This window comes from Panthera leo, chromosome C1, assembly GCF_018350215.1.
Source record: "Panthera leo isolate Ple1 chromosome C1, P.leo_Ple1_pat1.1, whole genome shotgun sequence".
Lineage (NCBI taxonomy): Eukaryota > Metazoa > Chordata > Mammalia > Carnivora > Felidae > Panthera > Panthera leo.
Genome location: NC_056686.1, coordinates 45,785,947 through 45,812,609, shown reverse-complemented (window position 1 = coordinate 45,812,609; position 26,663 = coordinate 45,785,947). Strand labels below are relative to the sequence as shown.

At 43.1% G+C, this 26,663-nt stretch overlaps 1 protein-coding gene across 1 annotated transcript in view; it reads right to left on the bottom strand.

Moving 5' to 3' along the window:
* C8A (complement C8 alpha chain) overlaps nucleotides 1-26,663 on the bottom strand; it is a 68,069-nt gene that overhangs the window by 12,696 nt on the left and 28,710 nt on the right. Inside the window, exons 5-7 of the mRNA XM_042951827.1 lie at nucleotides 23,931-24,120; nucleotides 20,661-20,864; nucleotides 18,530-18,770 (exon numbers count right to left, since the gene is read on the bottom strand). Of these exons, the coding sequence (XP_042807761.1) occupies nucleotides 18,530-18,770; nucleotides 20,661-20,864; nucleotides 23,931-24,120 (635 nt within the window). The remainder of the gene's footprint in view (nucleotides 1-18,529; nucleotides 18,771-20,660; nucleotides 20,865-23,930; nucleotides 24,121-26,663) is intronic.

Sequence of the window (26,663 nt, the reverse complement as noted above, 5' to 3'; positions counted from 1 at the left end):
GGGGCGCCTGGGTGGCTCAGTCGGTTGAGCGTCCGACTTCGGCTCAGGTCGTGATCTCGTGGTCCGTGAGTTCGAGCCCCGCGTCGGGCTCTGTGCTGACAGCTCAGAGCCTGGAGCCTGCTTCGGATTCTGTGTCTCCCTCTCTCTGCCCCTCCCCCATTCATGCTCTGTCTCTCTCTGTCTCAAAATAAATAAACGTTAAAAAAAAAAGAAATGGTGGAGCTGAGATTCAAACTCAAGTCTGGCTCGCTTAGAAGCCGGTGGTATTTTCACTAATTCCAATTATCGCATCAGACTAAAGAATTCTGCTGTTAGAGAGAAAAATTTAGTAAACACCAACTGCGTACCATCCCCGGCACATCGTGTGTTGGGCAGTGTAGGCACTGTGAGCTAAAGTAATAGGAGTACAATACAAATCTGAATAAGTAAGCCTTTGTCCTTGAGAAGCTAGCAGGTTTGGGACAATATACCAAACAAAAACGAAGGTGTCTCCTGAGAGTTGTGTGTTCCAGAACACGAGGGCTGGGAATGGAGTGCCTCATCAGCAACTGTAGGAGCTGCTCAATCAGAGCTATCTACAGAACACCCATGGGAAACCACGCCCAGTAAGCTGGGAGGTGGGGGGCAGAGGAGGTCAAATGCAGGGCCAAGATCCAGGACTTAAAACCACTCGAAAGCCGTATTGGGAACTGAGACACAGGGCCAGAGGTGTCTTGCTTCCATCAAGCAAAGAACAGAGGAGGGAGAGGGGAGAAAGAGCAGAAAAAGGCCTGGAATCGTGCGGCACTTGCCCAGATGGGTGTGGGCACGGGTGGCCTGACGACGCAGCTGGCTCTTGAACAACATGGGGTTTGGGGGTGCTGACCCCTCACACGGTTGAAAAGCCAAGTGTAACTTTGACTCCCCCAAAACTTAACTACTGATAGCTTACTGTTGACAGGAGGCCTTACCGTTAACATAAATAGTCAATAAACACATATTTTGTGTGTTGTCCATATTATAGAGTACATTCTTACAATAAAGTAAGCTAGAGAAAAGAAACTGTCGTGAAGAAAATCATAAGGAAGAGAAAATACATTTACAGTCCTGGACTCTATTTACTGAAAAAAAATCCACCTAGAAGTGGACCCACACAGTTCAAATCCATGTTGTTCAATGGCCAACAGTATTTATGGAACCAAACAATGATCTGCCATGGCTTCACCCCATCCCATCAGGCTGGACTCCCTAGATATCCACTTTGGACCGTACTGGCATTTGTTACGGTTTTTGAACTTCAGGGACCCCTGGAGTTGATGTTTCCCAAACTGGACTACATAGTGAGATGGTTTGGAGTGCTTATTTAAAATACAGATTCCTGGGGCGCCTGGGTGGCTCAGTCGGTTAAGCGTCCGACTTCAGCTCAGGTCACGGTCTCACGGTCCATGAGTTCGAGCCTCGAGTCGGGCTCTGGGCTGATGGCTCAGAGCCTGGAGCCTGCTTCCGATTCTGTGTCTCCCTCTCTCTCTCTGCCCCTCCCTCTTTCAGGCTCTGTCTCTCTCTGTCTCAAAAATAAATAAACGTTAAAAAAAATAATTTAAAAAAATAAATAAAAAATAAAATACAGATTCCTGCATCCCATCTGTATCAATTCTAATTCTGTATTTCTGAGTAATTAGCATTCTGTCTTTGAAAAAATAACCCAGATGATTCCTATTCAGTGCATCTGGGAACTGATGTTGAGTACCACGGTTTTACAGAGAACTCTGGTGGCCTGTCACAGAGCGCTGGCCTGTGCCCTGTCTCAGTCAATGCCTTTGTCAATGCCGTGGATATGGACTTGGCAGCCAGGCTCATCATATGTACCCAGAAGAAGTAACTATGAAAAGCCAAGGATCATTCAGATAAAGAATCAGGATTCAAAAAGCCCTCGGAAGGTTTGGAAGGATAGACAGACCAAGCGTAGTGAAATGAGACTCAGTTGAGAAAGCTGGGGAGAAAATACCATGCACGAGCACAACAGGGAATGGGAACAGCTTAGGGAAGCAGAAAAAGGCTGTAGAGTTTTGGATAACTTCCAGCTCAGGAGGACGATGAAGCCAGGTGAAATGCCAGGTGAAAATTATAATCAATTAGGTAAAGGAGGGGAGCATCTCTCTCTGTGCAGCTTAGAGAAACCCAGAACCTGGCACAAAAGTCTGGCATCCACATTTTAAAGGAAATAAGAGAATATGACATTCACTGAATATGATTCAGCCTTAAAAAAAAAAAAAAAAAAGGAAATCCTGCCATATGCAAGAACATGGGTGAACCTTGAGGACATTATGCTAAATTAAATAATCACAGAAGGACCAATATGCATGATTCCACTTATATGAGGCATATAAGATAGTCAAACTGATAGAACCAGGGTGTCGAATTGTGGTTGGCAGGAGTTGGGAGGGGGGAAATGAGGCATTTCTCTTTCTTTTTTTTTTTTTATGTTTATTTACTTTTTAAGAGACAGAGGGTGAGTGGGGGGAGGCAGAGAGAGAGGGAGACACAATCTGAAGCAGGCTCCAGGCTCTGAGCTGTCAGCACAGAGCCCGCCGCGGAACCCGCTGCGGGGCTTGAACTCGCGAGCCGTGAGATCATGACCTGAGCTGAAGTCGGACGCTTAACCGACTGAGCCACCCAGGCACCCCAAGGCATTTCTAATCAATGGACATAATGTCTCAATTATGTAAATTCTAGAGATAGAATTGTCTCTATAGTTAAGAAGACTGTATTGTCCACTTGAAATTTTGTTACTTTGTTAAAAGAGTAGATCTCATGCTAAGTGTTCCTACCATAATAAAACGAAAAAGGAGGAAAAAGGAAATAGGGAACATCCTTTGGGAATGTTTGAGGGGATTGGGGATGTTTACCTGAACAAGAGAGGAAAGGTCTAAGACAAGTAGAACAAGATTCAGCTCACTGGAGGGTTATCTTGAGGAAGAGGAAGTAAGCTTATTTGTGTGGCTGGAACGAAGGCCAAAAGGACAGAAGTTACAGGAGGACAGATTTAAGCTCAGCGTCAGGTAAATCATCATCACAGATCAAGGAGATAGGAGTTGTTTCATAAGGCAGTGAGCACCCTGTACCAAGAAGGTACCAAGCACAGGCTATTTGTCTGTAAGGAGCACTGTGGAAGGGCTTGAAGAGTTGACCAGTGGTCTTTTAAGGTCTCTTCCAAAGCCATGATTCTGAAACTTTAAGAACATACCAGAACACCTAGGGAACATCTGAAACAAGTTTGGTAAGTACTTAATGACTCCTTGCTGTGTGCCAGGCATCTGGAAATAAGGACTCAAGAGTGTCTACTCTCAGTGAGCTCGCAGCCAAGGGTGAAGAAATGGAAGGAAAGAGTTTTTGCCCTGTGTGATGAGGGCCACAGAAGAAGGCAACAGAGTCAGAACTAAGTCTTGCTTGGAGGTCAGAGGAAGGATATCGGAGGCCAGTCTGAAAAGATGAGTAGGGATTAGCCAGACAAAGTGGGGACGCGTTGAGAGTAGAGGGAGACCATGTGTAGGCCTTGCATCCCCAGCAGCAAGATTCTGCTCAGAAAAGCCATCCTGACCTAAACTCCAGAGCAGAAAAGAGAGAGAGGTAAGGTCAGTGTAGGAAGTACTGGGAGCCCCTGGGTTCCTTCCCGCTCTGATCTGGCCTCAAGAAGAGCTGTTGTGGTGACCTCCTGCAGGCCAGGAGCCCAGGGGACATGTCCCTGGCCGCCACATGGAGTACGTCTTCCCAGCCTGGTCTTGACTGTGGCCCAGGCATGGGAGCTGCTCTCACACCTCCACGGAGAGGCTGTATCACTGTGGCTCAAAGGCAGGACCAGGCAGCTTGACTTCTGAGGTGGCAGAACACAGCAAGTCTGTCACTCTTCAGATGAAAACCATCAGGTGGAAAACAGCAGGTGTAAGACATTATTTATCCCTTTGCAACAAACAAATGCCATTCAGGTTGCTGTCATCTGTCTACTGTGTTGCTTTGCTACATCGGTTGTCCCCAAAGACAGCCTCAGAAGGAAAGGGGAGCCTCATAGGGTCCAGTTCATGTGATAATATTGGAAGAGATGATTGTTCAGCTGGGAAGGATAGGCTAACTTACCTGCCCCCTCTGTGCTGTTTATCCATTGAAACTCAAGCTTCTCCCAACCACCTAAGAATAATAGTGTAAGTCCCTCTGTGCCTCTCACATGCTGTTCCCTCTCCCACTCGACTCTAGAAAGCCTTCCTTCTCTCCCAGGGATCCAAATCTGTGTCTCCACGGTCTCCTTGTGTGTCCCCCACGCCATCCCAGTGCTTCCCTCCAGCATAGTATTTAGCGAATCCTAGCAATTGTCAGTTTCTTGGTCTGTTCTTCCAATTATACCACAAACTTGTAAAATTGTCTTCTGGGTTTTACAGGTCTTGGCACAGACCCTGGCATGTGACAAGCCCCCAGGATTGCTCAGGGATGGGCTGATTCCAGCCAATCTAGACAATACCTCGAAAACGTTTCGGTAGTCACAGATCTTCCTTTTGGTTGATGATACACACGACATCTTTGTAACATCTCATACCTGATTAAGAGATGATATTTTATAAAGCACTTTCACTCTGTGTTATCTCATTGGAGGCTCACAACAGTCTTAGGGAGCTGGGAGCATTTATCCATTTTGCAGGCTCGCTGGTTGGAAAAAGCAGTAATTGTGGTGAAGAATGTAAACTCTGTTCAGATATCTTACTTGAACCTCTTTGGGCTTTATTCTCCCCATTTGTAAAAACGGGGGTGATAGTTTCCACACATGAGTCCCTAAAAACAGTGTCTGACACAATTAAGTGTTCAACAGATCTTAGCTACTATCATTAGGTTACTTGCCCCAAATTCCAAAATAAACAGGCCCAGGAATCAGGGTGTGATGTAACGTGTGTTACCTCCAAACGCGGTTGCATGTTTCCTTTCATCCCATTCGTGTTAACTGTGCAGAGAAATGTTCCTCATGTGGCGTGAGTAGCGGTGGCCTTACCGAGCCCCTCATTCCCTGAACACCTCATTCTACAAAGCGGCAATCTGTGCTCCCCATGGGTGTTGTGGGACTACAACCTCAGGTCTCTCTCCTGACTGGCAACAGGTATCTTCAGGGACTCTGGCCCTTCTAGATAATTTTGGCCATACGCAAGAGGCAGTATGGCGGAGGGGGCTGCGGTGGCCATGACGAGAGTGAGTACAGCAGAGATGTTCCGTCTCTCTGGAATGGAGACCACCTGAGCTAAAATTCACCTCTGCACACCAACTATCTGAGCAAATTGTCGAACCTCCGTGTGCCATGGTTTCCCATCTGGAAGGTGGGGGCTTTTGTAGTGTCTGCCTCATAGGGTTGTTTGTGATGGTTAAGTGAGCGAAGCTGCACCAAGTACAATTCTTGGGATTGTGCCTGGCTCAGAACCAGCCATGATGGTCAAGTCTTCCTGTGATTACTATTGCAACAAATGCTACAGAATACCCAGACTGGGCTCGTGGTCCCTGATGCTAAGCTTGGAAAATCAGAGAATGATGGAGGCCGAGGCGTTTGTCAAGACAAATTTTCTTAATCAAGCTTTCTGCAGTATAAACTGTTCTGAATGAGTGAAGACCGAGAGAACGCCCACATTTGCTAAGTACCTGTTATGTGCTAGGTAAAGCTTTCCCATGTGTTATCTTATTTCATAACCACACATCTCTCCACGACAGGTACAATTATTCCCATTTTTTTTAACGTTTTATTTATTTTTGAGACAGAGAGAGACAGAGCATGAACGGGGGAGGGGCAGAGAGAGAGGGAGACACAGAATCGGAAGCAGGCTCCAGGCTCTGGGCCATCAGCCCAGAGCCCGACGCGGGGCTCGAACTCACGGACCGCAAGATCGTGACCTGAGCTGAGGTCGGAATTATTCCCATTTTTAAGATGAGTAAACAGAGGCTTAGATAGTTTAAGTCACTTGCCCAAAATTCTACAGTAAGTAAATAGTAGAACTGGGGTTGAACCAAAGTCTATGTCCAAAGCCCATGTCCTCCATGCCACATTATGTCACCTATAGGAGAGAGAGAGCTAAGGGTGGCGCTGGGGAGTAATTTTGACATCATCACACCTTTTTCCCCTTTAAAGCTGGGGCTCTCTCAAAGATAGAGCTAGAAATTCAAAATCAGGACAAGATCAGGAGAATGGTGCTGAGGGTCTCTTAAGTCCATGTGTATGCAAATGACTTGGGGGGATGGGGACAAAGCCAAGACACCAGGAGTCTGTCAGTCAATCAATACCATCCATCACTGTGCAGTCTGGTTGTCATGGTAACTGGGGATAAAGCCTGGAGCCTGTTAGAATCTTGTGCCTGTCTGTTCAGGGTGACTGGTTGGTTAGCAGGCACAGCAAAAGACCCTCTGGACCAGCCCAGACTATTTAGCCATAAAATATAAGACACTTCACCATCAGATTCCTGCCCACCTCACCCTCTGCACTGTCCAGTCCAGCCCCACACTCTTTAGGAATCTACCCCAACACTGCAGAGTAAAGGAAAGCTCCAGAGGAGGCCCAGCATATATGGGCTTGGATTCTGAACCTCTCCTGCTAGAAAGACACTGAGCCTCTACTGTGCACCAGCTTCAGCCTATGGACAAGACTCCGGAAACGCATCATTAACAAGATGCATAATGGAAACAGGCAGCTGCAATGGTGTGATGAAACTAGTAAATCCTAGGTGCACTGGGGTTCAGCATCTAGCAAGACGCCCAACCCAGGGGCACCTGGGTGGCTCAGTCGGTTAAGTGGCCGACTTTGGCTCAGGTCATGATCTCGCGGTCCGTGAGTTCAAGCCCCGCGTTGGGCTCTGTGCTGACCGCTCAGAGCCTGGAGCCTGTTTCAGATTCTGTGTCTCCCTCTCTCTGACCCTCTCCTGTTCATGCTCTGTCTCTCTCTGTCTCAAAAATAAATAAACGTTAAAAAATAAAAATAAAAATAAAAAAAGAAGAAGACGCCCAACCTAAAACTGTGGAGACAGAAAGACTGCCTGGAAGGGTCCTATCTAAGCAGAGACCAAGAATGGATAAGCATGAGCCAGGCAAAGAAGAAAGGGTATGGGGAGGGGAGCAGAAATCCAGGTAGAGGAAACAGCACGTTACTTCTTGTAAAGCCCCAAGGAGAAAGGGGGTATGGTTAAGTCGAGAGACCAGAAAATAGTGCGGCACAGCCCAGTGTTGAGTAATGGGCTGAGCAGGGCCACACAGCATGCTCCCTTGAAGGCCAGCCATCTTATCTAGTGGCAGGAACCCTCCCATTCTCAATGGTCACCTTTGCATGGCTCCAGCAGCTTGCCATTCTGCTACTTGTCATCCTCTCTGTGGCTCCCTGGAGGCCAATACTGACTCCATTTCCAGGTTAGCGTTGTTATCACTCTTCCTGCCATAGCTCAGCCACAGGATTGCTCTCATTAATGCACTGGCCTCAGGGGCCAGCCCTCTACATCAGACTCTGGCCTTTGGGTGAACCTAGACACTCATCTCCTACCACTCACCCTCACCCGTTTGCTGCTTCAGCCACTGTCATAAGAGGCCCTCCACCCAGAAAGCCCTAGCTCCCTTCTCCATCAGGCAAGCTCCTCTGCCTGATTTTTAGAAGTTCAGAGTCTAGAAAAGGGGAGGGTCAGAAAGGGTGGCTGCTCCCTCCTTTGCGCTCCTACTATATTTATTTCTATTTGAGCATTTTCACGTTGTATTATTCTCAGCCCCCAACTGACTGCACGTTTTTCCAGGGTATGGATTTGTGTGTTTCATCTCTGTGTCCCTGGAAATCATGGGTTCTCAGTGAGTATTGACTGGATGAGTGGTTGGAAGGATGAAAGGATGGATGGGTAGATGGATGAATGGATGCAGATTAGATTATGAGAAGTGTTTTCCTCAGAGATTAAGTGTTTCCTGCCTCCTACTTTGGGTAACAAGGAAAAATGTTGTTTTCTACTCAGTACCTTCCTGAAAGGGAATTATAAGCTAGCAACGGCAATAATATATAAATGTGATGGAAAGTATGAGAATTTGAGGGACTTAAATTACACATTCATCCCACCCCAATTACTCTCCATACACAGCTTAATCATCTGGGCTGCCTCTGTCTCATTCTTGTAAAGGAATAAAAAATGCACAGCCCAGGGGCCCTCATTCCTCTATTCTGCTGCCTCTGACAGACATTACTAATTGATCACAACGCTGTCGGGCTGAGCCCCTGTCTCGTGTCATAATCTGGGTAGCATTTGCTATAGAAACCACTTGCCATCACTGGCTTAGACACTTTTTCCGACCTTCAAGCTTCTGAGGTTCACCTCTTTGAGTGCTGTGGGTGCCAGCTCATCATGCTGGTTCCTGGCTCTGTGACTGCACCTAAGTTTCAGAACAGACAACCACAAGCTGGGCAATTTGACCATTAACAATTCTCCCAATTACAGTGCCCAATCAGTGGGTTGAACTGATCCCAGACTTCATTTAGAAAAGAATATTGAGTATAATTCTCGCTTAGTTATTTTTGAAAACTGACTTAGCCACCTTCAAAGCTATCACTAGTGGTTTAATTTTTTTTTTAAGATCATAAGTTCTAAAAAATAAAAATAAATAAAAAGATAAGTGAAATAAAATAGCCAGATGTGGGGCGCCTGGGTGGCTCAGTCAGTTAAGCGTCAGACTCTTGATTTTGGCTCTGGTCACGATCTCTTGGTTTGTGCGTCCGAGCGCTGCATTGGGCTCTGTGCTGACAGTGTGGAGCCTGCTTGGAATTCTCTCTTTCCCTCTTTGTCCCTCCCCCGCCCTCTCTAGTGCTCTCTCAAAATAAATAAACAAACTTAAAAAATATATATATCCAGATATACCCCAAGAAGCACTGAGCTGGGAGTTAGAAATCCTTGTGTCAAACCTCACCCTGCTTCTAGCCAATGCCTTCACCTTGGACACACCATTTTACCTGTCAGTGCCTGGTTTTCCTTGTTTGTAAACCGGGACAGCCATAGATGGTTCACGGCAGTGCTGAGAGGCCTGAGTACCGTGATACGCACGTAAGCACACAGAGCTCAGGTAGAACGCAGTGAACACTCCATCTTTCATTTCCATTTGGATAAACAGTTTCATTAGATGAGACCTTCCAGGCCAGTCTTGGCAGTTATTAATTACATTTCTCTCTAGCTTTCTACCTTGTCTGCCCTGCTGTGATGGTTAATTGTATGTGGCGATTTGACTGGGCCATAGTCGTGTCCAGATAGTTGATCAAACACTGTTCTCGGTGTTTCTGTGAAGGTATTTTTGGATGAGCTCAACATTTAAACCAGTAGACTTTAGTAAAGTCTATTGTTCTCCCTAATGCGGGTAGGTCTCATCCAATCAGTAGACATCCCAAATAGAACAAATAGGCTGACCCTCTTCTGAGTAAGAAAGGATTCTTGCTGTCTGGCTGCCTCCAAGCTGGGACTTGAGCTTTTTTCCTATCTTTGACTCATACTGAACTATCAGCTCTTGCTGGGTCTCAAGCCTGCCGACCTTTGGACTGGAACTAAACCATCGGCTCTCCTGGGTCTCCAGCTTGCCAACTGCAGATCTCGGGACTCGCCAGACTCCATGATTGTGTGAGCCAATTCCTTATAATAAATCTCTATATCCTATTGGTTCTCTGAAACCAGTTAGTTAGAATACCAACTAATATACCTCCAAATATTTTCCTTATGGCAGCTGATGATTTTTCCTTTATTTAAAGTGATGAAATACATATCTATATTCAGTGGAACACACTAGATGGTATTTTTAATACTTTGTTTACTACCCCCCCCCAAGCTAAGCAATAAACTTTACTCCATGATGCAGCCCACACACATCGAGATAAAATCAGTTTCCATACTTCATCATACTCTGTTTGATGCACTCTGGTATTTTCCATCTTGTTTTATTCTATTTCATTTTGTTAAATGCTGGTCATGACCCACTAACTTTCTTTTACAATCTACTAATGGGCCATGCCCTGTAGTTTGGAAAATCCTAAGAAACACATCTCTAAGACATTGTAGCTCATGGGGTAAGATCACATGTTCTTGAGTTTGACCCCTGGCTCCACCAGTTAATAGCAGCGTGATCTTGGGTAAGTTATTTAACATCACTGAGCTTCAGTTCTTAATTTGTAAATTGGGGAGTATAGTGTCTTCTTCCCAGGTCTTTTTTTAAAAATTTTTTAATGTTTATTTTTGAGAGAGAGAGAGACAGAGCATAAGTGGGGAGATGCAGAGAGAGAGAGAGAGAGAGAGAGAGAGAGAGGGCGACACATAATCTGAAGCAGATTCCAGGCTCCGGAGCTGTCAGCACAGAGCCTGACTCAGGGCTCTAACCCACGAACCGTGAGTTTATGACCTGAGCCGAAGTCGGACACTTAACCGACTGGGCCGCCCAAGTGCCCCTCTTCACAGGTCTTTCTGGAGGATTAAAGGAGATAGTATATTTAAGATGTTTAACCCAGTGTCTGCCACATAGTAAATGCTCAGTAAATGTTGGCTTGTCTTGCCATCTCTGCTAGACTAAGCCTGCAATATATGGTATCAGAACGAATGACGGAATGTGGGGAAATGTTGGGGGGATAAATACTTGGACAATACACAAACTCTACAACAGAAGATATTGATTCAGTACTAATGGAATCATGTTGAGCAATTTACTTAGGCTCTTTGGACCTTAGTTTTCTCTATATAAAATTGGGGATATACTAATACAACTCCTCATAAGGTATTACAAAGATTATCTGGAATATTAGAGGTGAATGTGTTGTACATGAGCAATATTGGAGTTACTATAGGCAAATATATTTTATTAAAACCAAGTATTTCCGTTATCTTTAAGTACAGTGAATTTTAAAAATTAATTCATTTTAGGTGGTAACAGACTTGGTTTTCCACATAGTAAATCATTCCTGACTATTATCAGATGATTATGGCAAAGAGAACCCCTGTTACCTTCTACTCCCCCTCAATGAGAGGAACCACACTGTTACCTAGACGGTGCTGACCGTGTTTCTATTTGTTGAATGAAAAGCTGAAGGAATGAATGAGTAAAGGAAGGGAAGAAAGGGGAAGGAAGAGAATGTAAAACTGTACTTGACATCAACTTCTCTGAGGTTTTAACTGTGTTCCTGTGGCTTTTTCTACCCTGTGTGTTAGGTGGTAGCCTAGCTGGTCCAAGGACCCTAGCTGGAAGGTGATGATCGATGACAGGCAGAACGTACCATGCTCTGGCTGGAAGGGTCTTTCCCAGGGTCACTTTTATCTGGCATCCATCAGGGGGAGGAATGATGGAACACAGGCACTGATTTGGGCAGAGTTGTTAACACTTTGAAAGATAGTGATGAGAATTCACAGTGACCTTGATAAATGGGAGAAGCAGTCCCTCCAAAACTGGATGAAGCTCCAGGGACAGAAATGAATGACCTTGATCAATAAAATGGGCAGGTGGGGGAGAAGGCATGATTGCTGAGGCTCCAAGTCTACAGCAAAAACATTGGCCACTGCAGGCCGGGCACAATGATAATGATTTCCTTTCCATTTGAACATTGTTTCAGAGCTGACCAATTGCACAGCCCTGTGAAATAGTTGTCTGGTTATCCTCACTTTACAGATGAGGGGGCAGTTAACATTATAGAGTTAATAACAGAAAAGCTAAGAATAAGACATGTGGCTAAGAATAAGACATAATAAAACAACCATAGTGCAGCAACAGCAGGTAACATGTTTTAACTCTTAATACAGTGATGTTAAGAGTTAAACACATGTGAGCATGTGGGCTACACGCTCACATAAATAGTTTCATTTCATGTTCATAAGACTCCTATGAAGTATGGACTATCGTTGTCTCATTTAGAAGAACAGAAAACTGAGGCATGAAGAGGATGACTAATTTGCCTGAAGGTCACTTAGCTAATAAATGGTGGAGACAAGATTAGAATCCAGGCAATCTGATTCAGAACCTTTCGCAGCAATTGATATTTACTGGGTGCTAAATATTTTCTGTGGATATGTCCGCTTATTCCTTATAACCACTCTGTGTGATGAACGCCGTGGATACTTCCAGCTTCACAGGTTAGGAAATTGAGACTTGAAAAGATTAAATAACCTGCCCATTATCACACAGGTAGTAAGTGACACAATCCTTGTTTTCAACGGCTGTGCTACATTACTAATATCTTGCATTCAAGGGGAAAAAATATCTAAACATTTACCACACAAGATGCGGGTGAATTATTCCCAAACAAAACTTGGTTATTGTTCCTACTTGGGTCTTGAGGAAGCTGAGCATTAGAGAAATTTAGTACCCTGATCAAGGCCCTGTAACTACTAGATGGTAGAACCAAGATGAGCACCCTTTGGGTCTGACTCCCAAGTTTGGATTCCTTTTTACCACATCACTAGCATATATCTTCATTCTATAGTCCTCGTTTCAATGATTTTACAACCTACTGACCCCACCTAAAACTGTAATCCAGAATAGTAACTGCTGTTTTGACAGTGTTTTACCTATCACAGCGCTTTAAAAAAATATCTTGGTTAATTCTTCTAACAGCCTTTTGAAGTAGTTTATTATCCATATGTTAGGGACAGGAAAACTGAGACTCAGAAACATAAAGTGTTAGTTTTTAGATGGAAGCATCTTCACGAAGAGCAAAGATATCTCAGAAAAAAATATTTTTACCACCCCCCCCCCCACCTCCGCACTGCCTGCTGGTTTTTGTGGGACCACACAGTGCTTCCTTCACAAGCGAAACATCAATAGGAATTATTTTCTGTAAGGTCTTCACAGACTTCCTTCAATATGGCCAAAACCCATAGAATCATGAACCTTTGGGGTCTTGAGGACCATTTGTTTACTTTCTATTCCATGCATGGTTTCCATTAAAGCATCCCTGAATAAGGTATCCAGTCAGAGTTACTTAGATTCTTAGATTCTGATAGGAAACTCTATTTTATGTTGCATTGTAAGAGACAGAGGGCACAGAAGCTGAAACAGATGTGTCAGGATTCATCTACATTAGCCCAAAACCGGGAATCCAGAACAGGCCACTATCATCTTTGTCCTAAAGATATTTATGGAATATCCACTAGCCTCTGATACTTTTCTCATTTTACATGTCAGTGTGGCTGGAGGGAACCATCAGTGAGAACACGGCACAGCCTGGTGAGCAATAGTCATGGGAACGGAGAGAAAAGCACAGATTGTAGGTACAGACTAATGAGATGTGTGGGGAGAGGGAGAATAAGTCAGAATTATTCCCAGGATGGAAGTCCTGACAAAGGCAGCTGGGATAAAAGGGAAAGAAACCTGGACTATAACTCAGAATATATTGTCTATTTTTCACTTACTACTGATAGGGCTTTTCAGCCTCAGTTCTTTCATCTGTAGAAGTAAGGAAACATTTCCTCCTGCACAGATCTTTGGAAGATTAAGTAAGAAGATTCACAAATGGCCAACAGACATGTAAAGGTGCTCAGCATCGCTAATCATCAGGGAAATGCAAATCAAAACCACAGTGAGATACCACCTCACCCCTGTTGGGATGTCTATTATCAAAAAGATAAGTGATCACAAATGGTGGTGACGATATAGAATAAAGAGAACCCTGTGTGCTGTTGGCGGGAATGTAAACTTGTACAGCCACTCTGGAAAACAGAATGGAGGCTCCTCAAGACATTAAAAATAGCACTACCACATTATCCAGCAATCCGACTTCTGTGAATATATCCAAAGGAAATGAAATCACTCTCTTGAAAAGATATCTGTATTCCCATATTCATAGCAGTATTATTCACATTAGCCAGAGTATGGAAACAAAGTAAGTCAAAAAATGGACAAATAAAGAAAGTATGGTATAGATATACAATGGGATATTATTCACCTTTAAAAAGAAGGAGATTCTGTCATTTGTGACAAAATGGGTGAACCTGGAAGGCATTATGATAAGTAAATTAAGCCAGACATAGACAAATACTGCATGGCAGAACCTCCTCCCCCCATAAAATCAACTTCATAGAAACCGAGAATAGAAAAATGGTTACCAGGGGCTGGGGGAGGAAGAAATAGGGAGACGTTGTTGAAATGGTACAAACTTTCACTTATACGATGAATAAGTTCTGATGACCTAATGTACAACATGGTGACTGTAGTTGATAACACTATATTATATAATTGAAATTTGCGGAGAGAATAGAACTTAAATGTTCTCACCAAAAAAAAAAAAAAAGGTAAATATGCAAAGACAGTGTGTAGGTTCCTCAAAAAATTAAATATAGAACAATTCCACAGCTGAGTATCTATACAAAAAAAATGAAAATACTAATTCAAAAAGATATATGCACCCTTATGTTTATTGCAGCATTATTTACAATTGCCAACATTTGCTATTTCTTGTCTTTTGCTAGTAGCCATTCTGACAGGCTTAGGTGATACATCATTTTGGTTTTGATTTGCATTTCACCAATAATTAGTGATGTTTAACATCTTTTCATGTGCTTATTGGTCATCCGTATGTCTTCTATGGAAAAATGTCTTCAGATTCTCTGCCCATTTTTTAACTGGATTGTTTATTTTCTTGTTCTTAAATTATATGAGCTCTTCATATACTTTGGGTATTAACCCCTTATCAAATGTATCATTTGCAAATACCTTCCCCATTCAGTAGGTTGCCTTTTCATTTGGTTAATTGTTTCTTTCACTGAACAGAAAGTTTTTAGTTTGGTGTAGTCCAAATTGTTTATTTTCATTTCACTTCCCTTGCCTTTGGAGTTAAATCCAAAAAATTGCCAAGACAAACTGCTTACTGCCTGTGTTTTCCTCTAGGAGCCTAATGGTTTCAAGTCCTACATTCAAGTCTTTAATCCATTTGAATAGATTTTTGTATATAGTATAAAATAGTGACCCAGTTTCATTCTTTTGCATTTAATGGTCCAGTTTTCCCAACATCATTTATTGAAGAGACTTTCCTTTACCCATTGGATATTCTTGCCTCCTTTGTCATGTATCAATTGTCCATACATTTGTGGGTTTATTTCTGGGCTCTCTATTCTTTTCCATCAATTAGTGTACCTAATTGATGCCAATTAGGTTTTTTTTTTTTTTTTATGCCAATACCATACTATTTTGATTACGATAGCTTTGTAGTATAGTTTGAAACTAGGGAGTCTGATGCCTCCAGCTGTGTTCTTCTTTCTTAAAAATGTTTTGACTATTCAAGACCTTTTGTGATTCTGCAAAATTTTTAGAATTATTTGTTCTAGTTCTCTGAAAAATGTCATTGGAATTTTGATAGAGATTGCATTGTATCTACAGATTGTTTCAGGTAGGATGGACATTTTAACAATATTCTTTCAATTCATGAGCACAAAATATCTTTCCATTTATTTGTATCTTCTTCAATTTCTTTCATCAGTGTTTTATAATTTCAGAGACTTTTGTAAGGTCTGTACACTGAAAATTATAAGACATCCTCTTATTGTCGATGCATGGTTTCATGCTGTCTTTTAGGGAGAAGCATTTTATCTAAAGGACACGTTAGAAGAAAACAGCCTTGTGCATCCTCTGAGGTGAACCCAGAGAGGATCTGAGGCAAACCCAAGGACAAAAAATTCCTCCAGAGCAAACCAGCCAGTGCGTTCATTTAAATCATTCCATACCAAGGTCAGCTCTTTGAGGATATGAACATATACAACGTGGGATGTTTCTTAGAAATAAGCACTTTGTAGAATATAAATATTATTAAAGTTATACGGATCAAAGATACATAGAAAAAGACAGTAACAAAGAGGAAAGAGAAAGAAAGGCATCCAAAGAGAAAGGGAGAGAGAGACGATGACAAAGAAGAAACTAGACAAACATCAAACGTGGAGAGAAGGGTGTGCATGATTCTATTTGTCAAAGGGAAAGAAGGTAGATATTTTTGTTCTTTGTAGGTTAATATGTAAATGGAATTCTGATTTATTAGCGGTCTCCAGCAGATGAGGTGATGATTAGCACATTTCCATATTTATAGAAAAGCAACACTAACTTTCCGGATTTATAGAAAATCAGCTCTTCACAAATAGCAAATTGTGCTATTATCGACATATGGTTTTCTATAAACAGAGCTGAGGTAATTATCCCTGGGACAATTTGTTGGTGGGCTCCTTTTGAATATTAACCACATGGGAAGCCCATTTCTGCCTCGCAGATTTTAAAGAGGAGGGGCTATGAGACACCCCAGACAATTAATTAGTAATCCAACACCAAAGACAGAGCCCAAATGAAAGGCTTTACCCAGGACCACATGGTGGAAAGACCATAGGTCCAGGGCTCTGACGCCAGCTTCCTGTAGCCCTAGGCAAAGTAATTAACCTCCCTGAGGAGCCTCAGCATTTCTGGGCTAAAACTGGGATGATACCAACCTCCAAATTGGCAAGAAAATTAAATGATGTTGTACACAACAGGACCGGGAACCTAGTAGGTCGTCAACAAATATTAACTATGTTTCCATCTTGACATTATTGAATGATTCTAAAAATACCTGCTTGAATTAAGCTTTTCAAACTCCTTTTTTGTATTGACCTATCTTAAACTATTTGTTTTGTATCATGACTCCATATGTGTATGCATATCTTTGTTTAACTGGAAAAAAATTTATTGAAACAATAACCTATTTTCACTACCTATAATCCTCTATGATATTTTCTATTCTCTCCTTTGTTGTTGTTGTTCAAAATCTCGTTTGTGATCCATACTATGGGGTTGCAACCTGTAGTTTATGAAGTCCTCTGCTGCAAGAGGGTAGGGACCATATTTAGATTTACTCACCATTGTATCCCTAGCATAAACACACAAAAGATACTCAATAGATATTTGAAATTATAGAAGAATGGATACATGGATAAATGGATGAATTAATGAATGGCCCTCACCAGGAATCTAAATTAATGCCCTCTTTAAAACTCTATGTCTCGTTTTACACTCTCACTACATACTGAGCGTTGTTTTGAGTGCCAAAGAGATAACATGTCAGACATGATACCTGCTTTCAAAGATCATGCTATCTAGGAGGAAAATATTTGCATTTGGAAAATTATATTTTGAAGACTAAGTAAGTGTGGAATTTATATGAATGTGCTGAAGAGATGGCCAGCCTGGGCTGGCGCAGTCAGGGAAACGTCTTAAAACTGGGTGAATTTGAATTTAGTTTGGAATATGGATAGATCTCTCAACCCTCTACTCACTCACTCATTGAGTAGGTTGGCGGTTCTCAAACTGCAGTGATCATCAGAATCACCTGGAGGGCTTGTCAAACTACAGACTGCTGGTTCCTTTACCAGTTTCTGATTTGGTAGGTTTGGCGTGGAAGCCTGAGAAGTTATAATTCTAACAGGTTTCCAGGTGATGCTGATGATACCAGTTGGAACCCACACTTGGAGAACCCACTGTTCTAGCAGTTTTTGGAGTGAGACCATGAAGGTTGTTGACCCCATGCTAGGGAGTTTAGCTATTCAGGATTTTAGGCAAAGAAGGCATATCAGCGTATCTGTAAAGTAGAGGGATTATTCTGGTAGCAATTGTTGAGCATGGATTGGAGGGGTGAGCCTTCCCCTAGAGACCCTTTAGGAGCCAATGCAGTGATAAGTGGAAGATGGAAACCCAGCCCACCACTGTAGCAGTGCAGATGGAGGAGAGTGGCGGGATGAGGGCTGGTCAGGAGTCAGAACTGAAGGTTCTTTGAGATCTCCAGGGGTAAAGAAGGAGGAGGAATCTGGGATGACTCCAGGTTTCTAGCATCACTGACTGATTATACAGCATTTCCATTAACCAAGAATCTATATTTGTAATAAGTTTTAACATTTTAAACAACAAAATCCCAGGGGCACCTGGGTGGCTCGGTCGGTTGAGCGTCTGACTTCGGCTCAGGTCATGATGTCACGGTTGACGAGTTTGAGCCCCGTGTCGGGCTCTGTGCTGATGGCTCGGAGCCTGGAGCCTGCCTCGGATTCTGTGTCTCCCTCTCTCTCTGCCCCTCCCCACGCTCATGCTCTGTCCCTCTCTGTCTCAAAAATAAACAAACATTTAAAAAATTTAAGTAACAAAATCCCAAGTATTATTTATTATCAAAGAGTAACTGGAATGTAATAGAAAACACATAGTTTTGGGGAGCCAGACAAGTCCGAGTTCAAATCCTGTTTGTGACGCTTCTCAGCAAGTGATTTCACCCTTCTGCACCTCAGTTCCCTGTAAATAATAACACTCTCAAATGGGTTGGTGACTGCAATGCACTTCACCCTGTTCTGCCCCCAGTCCATTGTCACCTTCACACGTCTCCCTGCTCTAATTACAGCCCTGCACGATGCAGCCTCCTCCCTGAGTATTAGGTATGTTACCTTATATGGTTGTCACAAACAAGATCGTACGTGGCTCGTTGTCAGTGCTCAGAAAAATGCAAAGCCCATCCTCGTGTGTGCATTGACCACTGTGCGCATAAAGCTTCTGTTCTACTTACCAAGCGATTCCATTTTTTCTTTGTCAAGCACCAGGATGTATTCATAAACGCCACCCATTGATCCAGACGTTATGTAATGAGTGCCATAGTCATTGATGAACTTGGAATACATGCCGTAATTGTACTGCTCCGGAAGCTCCATTAATGACTGCAGCATGCTTTCATCCAGCACAATATTGTCCCTTCTCATCTTAAAATGAGCGGTCTGCACCTTTGTGGAAATTCTCATGAAGTTATATTTCTGCCAATGATCACCGCCGTCGAGTAAGGGAGAAGAAAGAGAGTACACGTTTTACCATATGACGTAACGCGAAAGATCAGCATTTAGTAGCTGTGGGAGATACGTGTATTTATAAACATGTGAGCATCAATACCCACAATGGAGTGTTATTCTACTTTATAGGCATATATTAAACACCCATGTGTGCCTGACCGCCTCTCTCATGCCTGCATCTCTGTTCCCACTGACCCTGTTCAGGTCCTGTTTGCCTCAACTCTCAACTGGGTTGGTTACTGCAATGTGCTTCCTAGTACTGGTGACTGTGTTCTGCCCCCATTCCATTGTCACCTCCGCCCATCTCCCTGCCCCAATTATAGCACTGCATGATGTAAGCCTCTTACACAGGTATTAGGTATCCATTAAAAATTATGTTTGGGGGCGGGGGGCACTTGGGTGGCTCAGTCGGTTGAGCGTACAACTTCAGCTCAGGTCACGATCTCGCGGTTCGTGGGTTTGAGCCCCTCATTGGGCTCTGTGCTGACAGCTCAGAGCCTAGATCCTGCTTCAGATTCTGTGTCTACCTCTCTCTCTGCTCCTGCCCCACTCGCTCTCTGTTTCTCTCTCTCTCTCCCCAAAATTAATAAACATTAAAAAAAAATTTTTAATGTTTTTTAATTGTGCTTAGGAGTAGTTTTGATGACATGAAATTCTAAGATGAGTTATTTATGTAACTTATTGAACACATATCTGTAAGAGTCTGTAGTCACTGGCATTATGCTTGGAGCAGAGGACACAATCTTGGATGAGACCGGCCCCTGCCATCATGGAGCTTACATTCTAGTGGTAATCTTGTACTGTTAGGTAATGAGGTAAGGCAAGCTCCTGAGATAACAGGGGTCATACTGGATTGGTTTAAGAGGGAGAGGATCATGTGTGGGCATTACTTCACTTGCTCTGAAGCAATAGTGAAATTTTGAAAAGGCCACCTGCTTTGAGAAAAGTCCACATGACCATGTGATCGCCAGATCTCAGAGCAACACTTTCCCTTCAGAGCTATAGCTGACTTAAGGCAACGCTCTGGAATGTACCTTGTATTTGTTGAAGAATTTTCATAACTATATTTTCATCATCCAGAATAATTTTTTGAGCCCCAACTAAATCAGCAGTTCTGGTATCAGGGTTATTGAGGCTTTCTGGTAAACTTTTAACCAACTCAAATAGCTGGCCAGAGAGAGAGTTCTCTGGCCCCTGATGGTTTCTCCTCCTTAGACCCTACTTTTTCCCTTCCCACCCTGTGCCAGCTGAAGTTCTGGCAATCCCAAATTTGTGGGAGGCAATCTGCCGTCTGCAGACCTTTGCACAATGCTGTTTCCCAGGCTCGGAGCACCCTTTGTTCACTTCTACCTCCTTTCGTTGGGACAACCTGTTCTAGTCTTTAGAGCCCCGTTTAGGTAGATGTCCCTTCCTCCAGGAAGCATTGCCTGGCTGCTCAAGTTCAAAGGAAGCTAGTGGCGAATGTTTGATGGATAAATGAATGCTTGTGTGTGCCAGTCCTCTGATCTATTCAGAAAAGCAAGGCTGGCTTTCGAATTCTTCCCAAGCTAGTTTAGAGGGCCTGGCTGTTTCTCTTGAAGGCATTCCTATTCTAAGTTACTCCAGGTAACCATGAAAAAGAATGGGGTGAAGCGAGAAGAGTTCCAGTCTTATCATTCAATTTTATTCCCTTTGTGGTAATTCTGTGTGCAAAAGTGTAATAAGAAAAACAAACATGATTACCACTGATCAGACATTTCCAATTACACAAGCAAATGAAGGTTCAATTACTACTGTACTTTTTTAATGCAATTAAGGTAATACATGTTCAGTGTAGATTATGGAATACTGTTTGGCACAGGCATTATGCTTTAATACCTTGTTATTGTACTTGTTTAACTTATTCACGAACGAAGAGTCTCGTGACCCGGATAAACCCACATCCACTGTTGTTTCAGGGCTGCCGGCGGGGCCCACACCAACAACCACTCCTGCCGACACAGACCTGTCATTCTTTACTTTAGAAAGAAGTTCATTTGCATCACTGTATAACTCTGAGGAGAGTCTGGTATCTGCCAGGGCCTGAAAAGAAACAAACAGATGTTAGCTTTGTGCGCCAGAGTTGTATCTCAATCTGTACTTAATATTGAAGTCTTTGCTCTGTAAAATATTTCAAGTTGCAGAATTTTGTTAAGTTTGTTTATTTTGAGAGATGGAGCGTGCGGGCACACGCAAGAGTCGGGGGAGGGGCAGAGAGAGAGGAAGAGAGAGAATCCCAAGCAGGCCACACTGTCAGTGCAGAGAGGATGTGGGGCTTTAACCCATGAACCATGAGACAATGACCTGAGCCAAAATCAAAAGTCGGGCACTTAACTGACTGAGCCACCCAGGTGCCCCTGCAGATTATTATCATTATTTTAAAAGGCTACTCCAGGCATTAGATTGATCCTCACTCACTAAAATTCTGAAAACATAGCAGTTAGTTTAGTTATTATTTAGTGGTTGTGCTAAATATGTCTTTAAGGGGCACCCGCATGGCACGTTTGGTTAAGCGTCTAACTCTTGATTTCTACTTCGGTCATGATCTCCTGGTTTGTGAGTTCGAACCCCTCCTGGGGCTCTGCACTGTCAGATTCTCTCTCCTTCTCTCTCTGCCCCTGCCCACCACCCACCCCTCAAGATAAATAAATAAATAAAAATAAAATATTCATTTAAGTACGCACACACACTCATGATTCTCATAATATGCTGTATTGTTCTGAGTATGGATTTTTTTTTTCCACCTGACTTTTCCTTCCTGTAGAAGAGGCTGCCTTTCCCTACAACAGGGACACCCAAAAAGCCGCATCTGGGCCTGGATCTGGGAGGAAAGGGGCAAGGGGGCCCAGCAGGTGGTAGGAGTCCTAGGCAGAGGTTTGCGTCCACAAATGTCAGGTTACTTCACTTCAGGCACACAGCACAGTTGCATTTCTCTGGCAACTGGAGCAGAGTCATGACTCGCGCCTTGCCTGAGCCGAGAAAGCAAGGGTTAAGAGCACGTGGGTGGTTCACTCCTCAGTCACAAGAGCATGTATGTGTCGCGACGGAGTCGCTGTTAGTTTGGGTCCCGCGTGTCTGTGACAGACGACTTAGGGTGGACGTGTGGCATAGGGCATTATTTTTGAAAGCCCAGAGATTTCAGACTCCTTGGTTGCCACAGCATAGCCTAGTCTATCTGGCCGGACACATAAGCCCCACACCATCCTCGAGGTTAGGAAAATGGCATTGTCTGTGTCTTCCGGCTCGGCTTCCCATTGGCCTGGTGGCATTGGTGAAAGCAGTGGGGAAGCGGACGCCATAAGCCTGGCCTCATCCTGCCATCGATATTTATCTCTTGAGGAAGTTGGGGGAGGAGGATGTGACCAATAATGGGTCAGAATCCCTGGATCCTACATCTCTCTGTAAAGACAGAATGCATAGGACTATATAGATAGAATGTGTGTGATCTGTCTTGCCTTCTAAATGACATATAGCCAGGCTTAGTTCAGATAGATCTGGGTTTGAAACTCGTCTCTGCCACCTACAGCTTTGGGCCTGACGCTTTATCCCTCTAAGTCTTTGAGTCTTTTTCATATCTAATGGGGCGATGATACTATCTACCCCTTTGTGGTGTTGTGAGGCTTAGGTGAGAGAATTTGTGTGCAAGCGTAAGATCTGATGCATGGCAAGCATCCAGTGAGGTGCAGACATCTCACCCAGAGGGTGAAGGGTACAGAAATGAATGACCTGGGAGTAGGCGCTGGGGCTGGTCATGAGCCATGTGGTGCTCCAAGGGACCGGGGAACCACACAGTTTTGGAGGTAGAGAGAATTTAGGGATCGTCAGCATTTTGCAAGCAAGCACTTTTCAACAGCAGAACCCTCTCCATACACAAAATCACCTACAGAAAATCAAGACAGGAAAACTATCAGAAAAAAGATAAATACCATATGATTTAGCTTATATGTGGGATTTGAGAAACAAAACAAATGAACACAGGAAAAAAGAGACAAAAAAAAAGATTCTTAAATGCAGAGAACAAATTGGTGGTTGCCAGAGGGGAGGTGGATGGGGGTAGGGGGGAAATTGGTGAAGGGGATTAAGAATACACTTATCATGGTGAGCACAGGGTGATATATGGAAGGGTTGAATCACTATATTGTACACCTGCAATGAATGCAACACTGTAGGTTAACTATACTGGAATGGGAAGAACACAAAAGAAAAGAGAAAAGAAAAAAGAAAAGAAGAAAAGAAAAGAAAGGAAAAGAAAAGAAAGGAAAAGAAAAAAGAGAAAAGAGAAGAAAAGAAAAGAAAAGAAGAAAAGAAAAGAAGAGAAAAGAAAGGAAAAGAAAAGAAAAGAAGAAAAGGAAAGGAAAAGAAAAGACAAGAAAAGAAAGGAAAAGAAAAGAAAGGAAAAGAAGAAAAGAAAGGAAAGGAAAGGAAAAGAAAAGAAAAGAAAGGAAAAGAAAGGAAAAGAGAAGAAAAGAAAGGAAAGGAAAGGAAAAGAAAGGAAAAGAAAAGAAAATAAAAAAGAAAAGAAAAGAAAAAAGAAAAGAAAAAAAAAGAAAGAGGGAGGGAGGAAAGGAAAGAAGGAGGCAGGGAGGGAGGGAAGGAAGGAAGGAGGGAAGGAGGGAAGGAAGGAAGGAAAGCAAGAAAGGCGATCAGTGAGTAGCTGCTCCTGGTGAAGCAGGGGCCTTGGACTCAGAACACTGCCCAGCCACCTCCTGTCCTGACCTCCAATTTACATGGCAGGAAACTGGGCCCAGGGAGGGGCAGTGAGCTGTTCAAGGTCTCAAATACTTACATTCTAACAGATTACAACCTGCTAATAAGTCTTCTGACTAGCAGCCCAGAGAAATGGACCTCGAATCTGTTTCATTGGTTTGGGAATGGAGCCAAGATCTAGCAGGTGGGTGGTCACACTCATGTTGTGCCTCTTTTTGGCCCTGCCCTTGCCTGTCCGTGCCCTTCAGCACAGAACATGTGTGGGGGCAGACGTAAAGGGGCCTTCGGACACCAATGAGCTCTACAGGAAATAGAGTCTTCCTAAGCAAGGCGTCCATCCCCATCAATGGGCCTCTCCCTCCCTACCCCACAGCGGCCTGTGAGCACCCTGTTCAGACTTACTTCAAAGTGGTACTTGAGGAAGTTGTAGGGTTTCCGGAAGTACTTCTCATCTTCTCCGTAGTAGAGACGCTCACAGGCAGGGTCATAGCGAAGCGCTCTCCACTCCCCGTTGTATACTGTCTCACACTGGCCCCCATAATACCTGGCATCGTACACGCTCTGAGTTTCCTGCTGGGTCAGGATATTGTACCTAGAGTGAAAAGGCAGGCAGCTGCTGGGAGAGAGCACTGAAAAGGCAAAGAGAGCATAAAATATCCCCTGGAAGACGTTGTTGCTGGTCTGAGCGATGGTTTCACAAACTGTGTTCTCTGGAGCCCTAGGGTTCCTCAAAGTGTCTTAAGGGCTACTTTGCGTGACACGGGAACCAGAGTGGGCGGAGCTGGGCCCCCAGGTTCCCTTTCACCAGAGCAGCTGAAGGTTCCATCAACACCTAGAATAGGGCGCCCACAGAGAAGGCACTCCTAAAAATCGGGTGTTTGAGTTAAAGAGTAATATGCGCAGTTATCAAAAATCCAGGCACAGAGCCGGAAGCCTGAGCCCACTTCCTAGCTCTGCCACACCTAGCTGTGTGATCTTGGACAAATCACTTAACCTCTCTGTGCCTCGGTTCCATCGTTTGTAAAGAGCAGTCAATACTACTGCCCTCAGAGAGTTAAATATGAGTTGCAGCATACAAGGAGCCATAAAGTACGTGGCATATATTAAGTAGCAAGTAAATGCTGCCATTGTGGGTTTTGTTTGTAGTGTTTCAGGAAAAAGGCTTTGCTGGTAAAAAAAAAAAAAAATGGACTTGACATATTGGGTGTAACTCACATTGCTAAGTTGAGAATCTGACCCTCAGAAAGGCCATTGTTTTCAGGGCGGCCTGGAATGTCAGAGGGTACAATTTGAAAATCATGGAGACTCCTGTTGAATTTCCAGTTTGGTCACCTACCAGCTCTGTGAATTTGGATACATTATAGATGGCTTTCTGAAGTTCATTTTCCTCGTTTGAAGAACAGACAGAATAAAACCACTTCTCATGGTTTTTGGGGCGTCTAAATGAGAGCATTAAAGTAAAATGGAAGTCCAGTTGATAGTCCATATTATGCACTCAACAAGGGATACTTCCTCTCCCCTAGCCCGGTACCCTCCCAGAAATACTTTCCTTTGCTTTTCTCTCTGGGGCATTTCACATCCATCTGCCTAGGCACTGCATTTTAAGCCACAGACGGTAGAACCTTACATAGGCATAAACAGCGTTACATAGATGAAATACAGCTTTAATTTTCTAGAAAAAGAGAAAGTTAATGGAACAAAAACATTTCACTTTGGCTAAGAGATCCAGGACCTAACAATCGAAACCTCTTATGGTATAGATAATAAAATGATTTCTTGTCTCTGCCTCTCAAGCTCCTATTCAGCCTTTAATACCCAACTCAAACATTGCCCCCTCTATCTGACCCTCTCTGATTATCCCGGACAGACAGCTATTGCTTCCTCTGTGTTCCCATGGCAGTCAGTGATTACCTCTGTCATAACATGTGTCATATTTTTTCATTCCCTCCATGAAAAGACACAAAGGCAGAAGATGAGCAGGGGGTTAACTATGAATAAAACCTGTCTTGAAGAAATAAATGGGTAATTATAGAGCACCTAGCATATAGTAGAAATTCAAGGTATGTTAACTTCCTTCTTCCCTTCCTCTCTCCATCTCTTCCTTCATATTAATGGAAGTGGTGTAATAATAGCTATGGTGAATTGAATACACATTCTACCAGACGTTTAGCATGTGTTAACTTTCAACCTCCTGACAATTTTGCAAATGCAGAAACTGAAGCTCAGAAAAATTAAGCAATTTGCCTATAGTCACAGATAAAATTTTTTGACACTAAAATCTGTGTTCCTTCCCTTTACTTCTCTGCTTACTTTTCTATCTTCTCGACCATTGAACATGTTTCTGCCTTTGGCTTATAAATATAGGCTCTCCGGTGAGCCAAACAAAGTCAAAAGAATAATTAGTTTTAAGACTTACTATAACCTCTAAGCATAAGAGTTTACTAAGACTACTTGTATTTAGACAAGCTGGTTGCAGAAACCCCAATGAAAATAAAAAGATATAGAGAAATGCCACTTTTTGGAAATCTATGCAGAAATACACACATGCACAAAGATATATGTACAAGGATGTCCACTGCAGCATTGTTTATAATAGGGAAAAAATGGGAAACAATATAATCATCTTTCAATAGTCAAATAAATTTTCATGTAGTGATACTATGGGAGAAGAATCAGCAGCCTTTTTTTTATAAAGGGCCAGACATGAACTATTTTCAGCTTTACAGCCCATAGGTCTTTGTTGCCACTGCTCAACTCCATCACTGTAGGGTGAAAGCTGTGTTCCAATAAAACTTTATTTACAAAAACAGACAACAGGCCAAATTTGGCCTTCAGGCCATAGTTTGCTGACCCCTGTTATGGAACATTATGTTGCTTAGGAAAAGACAATAGAAAATATGGGGGGAAATCTTCCAAATATATTAAGTTAAAAAAGCAAGTTACATACAATATGTATAATATGATCACATTTATGTAAAATATGCTTATGTCTATCATGCACAATACATATAGGCACAGCTTCCATACAATGTATATTTTCGGTGCATTTTTTACATGATCTGAAAGTCCTACACCAAACTGTTACACAGGGGTCAGTTCCAGGGAAGGAATTGAGAGAGGGTGATTGGGTGGGAT